The sequence below is a fragment of the Mobula birostris genome, chromosome 9 (assembly GCF_030028105.1).
Source record: "Mobula birostris isolate sMobBir1 chromosome 9, sMobBir1.hap1, whole genome shotgun sequence".
Lineage (NCBI taxonomy): Eukaryota > Metazoa > Chordata > Chondrichthyes > Myliobatiformes > Myliobatidae > Mobula > Mobula birostris.
Window position 1 is genome coordinate 2,373,608 of NC_092378.1, and position 9,175 is coordinate 2,382,782.

A 9,175-nucleotide genomic window follows, 5' to 3' on the forward strand; every position below is an offset into this window, starting at 1 on the left:
GTCAAGACTTTTGGATAGGCATATGAATGAAAGGGAAATTCAAGATTCAAAATCCAAGATTGTTTAATGTCATTTTCTGCACACAAATGTAAAGGAGAATGAAATAATTGTTACTCCATATCTGAAGCAGATAAAGAACATAATAATAATAATAAGAATAAGAAAACAATAAATATAAATACATAAGATAGTTTATATACATAGATTGTGTGACGCATAGGGTGACACTAGGCGCAGGAGTGTCTGTACATAAGGTGACTCTGATAGGTAATAATAAGGTAGTGGTGACTGTGGAGGGGTGGGTTAGTGGGTGGAGGTGTTGATCAGAGTAACTGTTTTTGAGTCTGGTGGTCCTGGTGTGGATGCTACATAACCTCCTCCTGATGGGAGTGGGACAAACAGTCCATGAGCAGGGTGGGTGGATCCTTCCTTTTCTGAGACTTTTTGGTTTTTGGTGCAGTGCAGCTCGTTTCCATACCAAACAGTGATGCAGCTTGTCACAGGGTAACGCTAGGCACAGTAGTTAATACATAACGTGTCTGTACATAACCCTGTGGAACACCGGGTGGCATTTTTACCATTTCCATAGCATTTGACTGATATTTAACAAGGCTGAGTAGCTAGCTTTTCGCTCAACCTAGCATGGAAGGCGTGCAAGGAGCGGCCGGATTTGAACTCAGGACCATTTGCCTCAAAGTCCGTACTGATGACACTATACCATCGGCTGGCTTCTGTACATAAGGTGACTGAGAGGAATGATAAGCGAGAGATTTGGAGGTCTGGGTTAGGTGGGTGGAGGTGTTGATCACTCTTACTGCTTGGGGAAAAGTAACTGCTTTTGAATTTGGTGCACCTGGTGTGGATACTAGTAATGGAAGGATAATTAGGAGGGAAGGGTTAGATTGATCTTAGAGCAGATTAAAAGGTCAGGAGAACATCATGGATTAAAGTGCCTGCACTGTGTTGTATGTTCTAAAGGTGGAGGTGATGATTCATGTTGCCTCTAGAAGGACAACATCTATCATCAGTGATCCCCATCACCTCGGCATCCGGCAAGGTGCTGTTTTCCCACTGGTCACTTTGCTGAATGATTGGCCATATTTCTGTATGGTGAAACACCGTAGCCCTGTCATCGCTTTTCCTAGAATCAGTGCATTGATATCATGAGTACCTGAGGAAGGAAGCAGTACAGAGAACATTAAACGCAACCGATTCTGCAGACACTGGCAGTCTTGAGTAACACACAGATGGAGAATTGGACCAGGATGGTCGTCCGAGAGGAGACAATCTCCTGAGTCCAAGGCCAGTGAATAGCAGTCTATTATGGGCAGTCAGATCAACCTGGGAGACCTGATAAAAGTTATAAGATTGATATATATATATATATAAAATGTATGTATATGTAAAATGTAACAAGTCATACAAAAAGAGAGGGAAAAAATTGAAGTATTCTAAATGGGTTCACTGGCCATTCAGAAATCCGATGGCAGAGGGGAAGAATCTGTTCCTGAATCATTGAGTGTGTATCTTCAGGCTCCTGTACCTCCTTCCTGATGGTAACAATGAGATCAAGGAATGTCCTGGGTGATGGAGGGGGGGGTCCTTAATGATGGACGCCGCATTTTTGAGGCATCACCTTCTGAAGGTGTTCTGGGTGAAAGGAAAGGAAGGAAATTATAGACCTGTTAGCCTGGCATCAGTGGTTGGGAGTTTGTTGGAATTGATTATTAGGGATGAAATTATGGAGTACCTGGAGGCACATAGGCCAAAGCCAGCATGGTTTCCTGAAAGGAAAATCCTGCCTGACAAACCTATCGCAATTCTTTGAGGAAATTACAAGCAGGGTAGACAAAGGAGATGCAGTAGATGTGGTGTACTTGGATTTTCAGAAGGCCTTTGACAAGGTGCCGCACATGAGGCTGCTTAGCAAGATAAGAGCCCATGGAATTACAGGGAAGTTACTAGCACGGGTGGAGCATTGGCTGGTCAGCTGAAAATAGAGAGTGGGAATAAAGGGATCCTGTTCTGGCTGGCTGCTGGTTACCAGTAGAGTTCCACAGGGTTGTTTGGGACCACCGCTTTTTACGATGTATGTCAATGATTTAGACTACGGTATTAATGGATTTGTGGCTAAATTTGCCAATGATACAAAGATAGGTGGAGGAGCGGGTAGTGTTGAGGAAACAGAGCGCCTGCAGAGAGACTTAGATAGTTAAGGGGAATGGACAAAGAAGTGGCAAATGAAATACAGTGTTGGAAAGTCTATGGTCATGCACTTTGGTGGAAGAAATAAACGGGCAGACTATTATTTAGATGGGGAGAGAATTCAAAATGCAGAGATGCAAAGGGACTTGGGTCCTTGTGCAAGATACCCTAAAGGTTAAGCTCCAGGCTGAGTTGGTTATGAAGAAAGCGAATGCAATGTTGGCATTCATTTCTAGAGGTATAGAATATAAGAGCAGAGATGTGATGTTAAGGCTCTATAAGGCCCTCGTGAGACCACACTTGGAGTATTGTGTGCAGTTTTGGGCTCCTTAGTTTAGAAAGGATATACTGACATTGGAGAGGGTTCAGAGAAGATTCTCAAGAATGATTCCAGGAATGAAAGTGTTGTCGTGGAGTTGTGGAATTTGTTGCCACATATGGCTGTGGAGGCCCGATCATTGAGGGTGTTTAAGGAGGAGATTGACAGGTATCTAATTAGTCAGGGTATCAAAGGATATGGGGAAAAAGCCGGAAATTGGAACTAGATGGGTGAATAGTTTAGCTCATGGGGGAGCTGTGGAGCAGACTTGATGGGCCGAATGGCCTACTTCTGCTCCTTTGTCTTGTGATCTTGTGATCTTGTGATCGTGTGAGAAATGTCTGGCAGCTCTTGGGCTGTATTCCCTGGAGTTCAGGAGAATGAGGGGGCAATCTCAGAAACATTTCAATTGTTAAAAGGCCTGAACAGATTAGATATGGCAAAGTTATTTCCCATGGTAGGGGATTCTAGGACAAGAGGGCACGACTTCAGGTTTGAAGGACGTCCACTTAGAACTGAGGTGCAGAGAAATTACTTTAGTCAGAGGGTGGTAAATTGGTGGAATTTGTTGTCACGAGTGGCTGTGAAGGCCAAGTTATTGGGTGTATTTAAGGCAGAGATAGACAAGTTCTTGATTAGCCAGGGCATCAAAGGGTATGGGGTGAAGGCAATGGAGTGGGGATGACTGGAAGAATTGGATCAGCCCATGATTGAATGGTGGAGCAGACTCGATGGGCCGAACGGCCTACTTCTGCTCCTATATCTTATGGTGTTATGGTCTTATGGGTGCTGGGGAGGCTGGTGCCCGTGATGGAGCTGGCTGAGTTTACAGCCCTCTGCAGCTTTTTCCAGTCCTGTGCAGTGGACCTCTACACCAGATGGTGATGCAACCCACTGGAATGCTCCAGTGAAAGAAACCAGTTAGAATGCAGGAGAGTGATCTGTGGACGGTACACACTGCAGTCATTGTGTGGCAGAGGGAGACAGGGAGGGGTTGAAGAGTGGGTGCAGTGCTATTGGGTAGCTGTTCAGGAGTTGTACTTTTGCTCATCTTTTGCAGGTTTGACCTTTGACCTCCATAACTTGGACAGCAATGGTGACATAGAGGTTAGCACAGGGGTGCCCAGCCTTTTTTATGCCATGGACCAACACCAGTAAGCAAGGGGGCCATGGACCCCAGCTGGGAAGCCCTAGGTTAGTGTAATGTTATTAGAGAGCCAGTAATGTAGGTTCAATTCCTGCTGCCATCTGCGAAGAATTTGTACATTTGTGAGCACACGGATTTCCTCCGGGTGCTCTGGTTTCTTCCACATTTCCAAGACATACGGGTTAGTAGGTTATAGACACAAGAGACATTGTAGATGCTGGAAACCTAAAGCAACAAACAACAAATTTAAACATTTACCCCACAATTATATTACCAATTTTCCTAGTAAATACGTTGGAGCAGAAGTACTGTCTCATTGCTGGAAATGTTGGTCGAGTAAAGATCAATCACTTCATAATGATGCCACTGATGTTAAATATTGGTTTAGTCAAAAAGGAAATCAAAGTTCTGATGAAGGGTCTCGGCCTGAGATGTCGACTGTTTGCTCATTGCCATAGATACTGCCTGCCCTGCTGAGATCCTCCAGCATTGTGTGTGTGTTGCCAGGGAAATCGGAGAATGAAATAATGGTGGAACAGGCACACAAATCTGGTCTCCTCAATGTTCCCACTTCTTATGTTATATGTATAAAAAACATTATTTGGATATTAATAGAAACTGGTACTGCACAGTAAGCATAGTGCTATCACAACACCAGTGACCCAGGTTTAATTCCCACCATGTAAGGAGTTTTATGTTCTCCCCATGACTGTGGGGGTTTAACCAGGTGCTTTAGTTTCCTCCCACAGCCCAAAGACATTTGGGTCAGTAGGCTAATTGGTCACATGGGCCTGTTAGCCTGCTGTATCTCTAAACCCAACGGAGTAAAATTCTGGAGGAACTCAGCAGGTCAGGTAGCATCTATCGGGGGGAATAAACAGTCAGCGTTTTGGGCCGAGACCCTTCATCGGGACTTTTGTTGGGTCAGGAGGTAAATTGGTCACATGGTGCAATTGGGCAGCGCAGGCCCGTTGGCCCGGAAGGGCCAGGGACCGTGTTGTAACTCTAAATCAAATATAAGATAAGCTGGCTGCGTCTTCTGTCCGTTCACAGAGTGGGTCACAATGAGGTCATTGGCGTGTGTCGTGTGGGGCAGGATGCAGAGGGACTGGGACGTGAACACTGGAACGAGATGTTGGCCTACCCCCGTAAACCCATCGCCCACTGGCACCCACTGGCAGAGGTAAGGGTGTGGTCTGTCCCTCTACCCACCTCATAGTGACTTTGTGTTGGTGAAACAGGGATGGTGGACCAATGTTAGTTACCATGGCTCCCTTGCAGGAAAACTGAGAAGAGGTATGCACGTCTGGTTAAATGGGTGGGAGGCAGATCAGATAGTGATCCAGCCTATATTCCTCCACCTTTGTCAGCTCCCTCAGTCAGGGAATCCATCATTGCTGTCATTGAGCAGATGGGGAGACTGTAAACCTGTTCACAGGTACCACTTTCTGTCATCTGTCTGGCAACTTAAACAGCATTACTGCCCATATCCGTCCAATCCTGCCCTCCATGTGTTTCTTAAATGATACCATTGTTCCTGCGACAATTACTCGTACCATATACTCACCATCCTCTCTGTCAAAAAGTTGCTCCTCACAACCCCTTTAAATCTTTCCCCCCCACCCTAAAACTATGTCCCCTAGGTTTGGGCTCCCCTACCCTGGGGGAAAAGACTGTCACCTTATCTATGAACTCCTCTACCCTGGGGAAAAGAGTGTCACCTTATCTATACTACTCATAATTTTGAACAGTTCTATAAAGTCGCCCCTCACTCCCTGATGTTTCAATGACCATGCCTGGCCAACCTGTCCCTATAACTCAAACTCTCTGGTCCTGGCAACATTCTCATACATCTTTTCTGCACTCTTTCCAGTTTAACCACATCTCTCCTAAAACTATACACATTACTCCAAGTGCAACATCACCAACTACCTAAATAACTGCAACACAACGTTCCAACTTCTGTCCTCAGTACGCTGACTGATGCAGCAGGCAGACTGAACACCTTTTTCACCACCTGTCTTTGTGTACTCCCAGGCCCCTCTCTTCCATACACTCCTATTGCCCTATCATTACTCCCTAGGTAGTATGTGGTAACACAGAGTTGTGGAACACCGCAGCGCAGAAACAGGCCCTTCAGCCAATCTAGTCCGTGCCGAATGATCTGCCTCGTCCCATCGACCTGCACCGGGACCATAGCCCTCCATACCCCCGCATCCAAATTTCTCTTAAATGCTGAAATTGAATCCACATCCATCACTTCCTCTGGCAGCTCGTTCCACACTCTCACCACCCTCTGAGTGAAGAAGTTTCTCCTCATGTTCCCCTTAAACATTTCACCTTTCACCTTTGACCCATAACCTCTAGTTATAGTCCCACCCAACCTCAGTGGGAAAAAGCCTGCTTGCATTTACCCTTTTCATACCCTTCATCATTTTGTATAACTCTCTTTGAACACACAATTTTGTGTACCTTTGTACGAGCTCTATAGCGAACACAGCACAGTACGCGTTGTGCTGATCTTTTAACCTACTCTAAGATCAATCTAACCCTTCCCTCCCACATAGCCCTCCAGTTCTCTATCATCTATGTGCCTATCTGAGAGGCTTTTAAATGCCCCGAGTGCTGCCTCTACCTCCACCCACTAGCAGGGCATTCCACACACTCACCACTCCCTGTGTGAAAAAAACTTACCTCTGACGTGCCCCCTATACTTTCCTCCAATCACCTCAAAATGATGTCCTCTCGTATTAGCCATTTCTGCCCTGGGAAAAAGTCTCTGGCTGTCCACTATATATATGTCTCTTATCTTGCACACCTCTATCAATCACCTCTCATCTTCCTTCACTCCAAACAGAAAAGCCTGAGCTCTCTCAATCTATCCTCATAAGGCCCGCTCTCAAATCTAGGCAGCATCCTGGTAAATCTCCTCTGAAGCTTCCCCATCCTTCCTATTGAAGCGACCAGAATTGAACACAATATTCCAAGTGTGGTCCTGGAGTGTTGTGGAGCTACAATGTTACAGAACAGCCCTTGAACTCAGTCCCCCACTGAAGGCCAACGCACCCTACGGCTTCTTCACCATCCTTTGAATATTGAACTTTCAAAGTACATTCTGGTTGGCAGTGTAGAGCAGCAGTTAGTGTAAATGCTATTACAGGACCAGTGACATGGGCCCAGTTCCCGCTGCTGATTGTGAGGAGTTTGTCGGTTTGCTTCATGACCTCCGGGTGCTCTGGTTTCCCCCCATGTTCGAAAGGTGGGTCAATAGGTTAATTGGCCACATGGGTATAATTGCACAGTGCAGGCCATTGGGCCAGAAGGACTCGTTACCATGCAGCATCCCAACAAAAATTTCTACTCTGGTTTGACTTTCCAAACGCAATCACCTCACACATATGTATGTATGCATGTATGTATATATGTATCTACCTATCGATTGTAATTAGGGGTTATGAGCGGAATAGGCATTTCTGGCCCTTAAACCTGTGCCTCCCCAGAAACTCCCCACACCCTGATTTAACCCTAATTTAGTCATGGGACAATTTGCAATGACCAATTAACCTCCTCACTGTTTATGCCTTTGAACTGTGGGAGGAAACTGAAGGATCCGGGGAAAATCCAGGCATTCCACAGGGAGGATGTACAGAGGATGCCAGAATTGAACTCTGAACTCAGACCCCCCGAGCTGTCATAGCCTGGCGCTAACCACTGCACGAACATAGCACCCTCTCTCTGTATTGGAATCCTACGTTGGACATGTAAGTGGGGTGGCTGGTCTAATGGAACCTCCCATGTGTAAACAGCATCTCAGTACTAGAGAATGTTAGCCCGGTACTACAGCAGATGGGGCAACCTCACCGCTCATGGGAACAATCAAGTGAGGTTGTCCTGCCTGCTCACATCTGCTAACATTGTCCAGTACTGACACCCTGCCCACATGGGCTAACACTCCCCAGTACTGACACCCTGCCCACATGGGCTAACACTCCCCAGTACTGACACCCTGCTCACATGGGCTAACACTCCCCAGTACAGACACCCTGCTCACATGGGCTAACACTCCCCAGTACTGACACCCTGCTCACATGGGCTAACACTCCCCAGTACAGACACACTGCTCACATGGGCTAACACTCCCCAGTACAGACACCCTGCTCACATGGGCTAACACTCCCCAGTACTGACACCCTGCTCACATGGGCTAACACTCTCCAGTACTGACACCCTGCTCACATGGGCTAACACTCTCCAGTACTGACACCCTGCTCACATGGGCTAACACTCTCCAGTACTGACACCCTGCTCACATGGGCTAACACTCCCCAGGACTGACACCCTGCTCACATGGGCTAACAGTCCCCAGTACTGACACCCTGCTCACATGGGCTAACACTCCCCAGTACTGACACCCTGCTCACATGGGCTAACACTCCCCAGTACTGACACTCTGCTCACATGGGCTAACATTGTCCAGTACTGACACCCTGCCCACATGGGCTAATACCCCCCAGTACTGACACCCTGCCCACATGGGCCGTTCCACACGGGAATGAACTCCGTCCGTGCTGACTTGTTCTTGGAGTAACTCTGCTCTGATTCTATTCCAGGCGCCAGGACGAGCGACGAGTTTTGACAGCCAAGGATCGTGTCCTTCTCCGAAGCTTCCTCCTTCACCATAGGAAGGGCCTCCCTCCACACCACATACCTAGGATCCATGGGGGAGATGGAGACTAGAAGCAATCCTGTCGGACACACACAGGGCAGGTTTGCCAGTGTCATACGGATCACTGATGACTGATTCCAGCTGCTATCAGAATGAAAGGAGGGCCCTTCCTGGGAGTTACTTCAGGGGGGTGCTTTCTGAACACATGGCTGGGGACGGGGTCACTTTAAATCACACGTCGTTTTATCGTAAGTTATTTGCTGATGTCGTGACCTTTTGATCCACTTTCTGTCGTTACGTAATCCGTAGGAGTCGAGCTGGATGAGGACACCATCAGAGTCGGGGACGGTCAGGGTCCCATGGGTGGGCAGGCAGGAATGAGGAGGGGCGATGACCTTACACAGGCACTCAACACAGTTACATCTGACAGACTCAGAATCTGGTTTAATATCACTGGCATACGTCATGAAACTGGTTGTCCTGAGGCAGCAGCAGAGTGCAATACATAACAATAATAAATGTATACATTACAATAAGAATTACTTAGAAAAATTAAATTAAGTAAGTAGTTCACAAGGAGAGCAAAACATAATGAGATACAGTAGTGTTCATGGGTTCATTGCCCATTCAGAAATCGGATGGCAGAGGCGAAGAAGCTGTTCCTGTAACATTGAGTGTGTGTCTTCAGTCTTCTGTACCTCCTCTTGATGAGAAGAGGGTATGCCCTGGGTGATGGTTTCCATAATCATGGATGTGCCTTTCTGAAGGGCCACTGTTTGCTGATGTCCTGGAAGCTGGGGAGGTTACTGCCCATGATTTTGCTGGCTGAGTTTACAAC

The 9,175-nt window shown here is 46.9% G+C and overlaps 1 protein-coding gene across 2 annotated transcripts in view; it reads left to right on the forward strand.

The window, feature by feature from the left end:
- Positions 1-8,353, forward strand: part of syt10 (synaptotagmin X) — an 83,877-nt gene extending 75,524 nt beyond the window's left edge. For both annotated transcript variants that reach the window (XM_072269310.1, XM_072269311.1), the window contains 2 exons: positions 4,725-4,854; positions 8,282-8,353. In XM_072269310.1, coding sequence (XP_072125411.1) covers positions 4,725-4,854; positions 8,282-8,353 — 202 coding nt within the window. The remainder of the gene's footprint in view (positions 1-4,724; positions 4,855-8,281) is intronic.
- Positions 8,354-9,175: the final 822 nt, after the last annotated feature.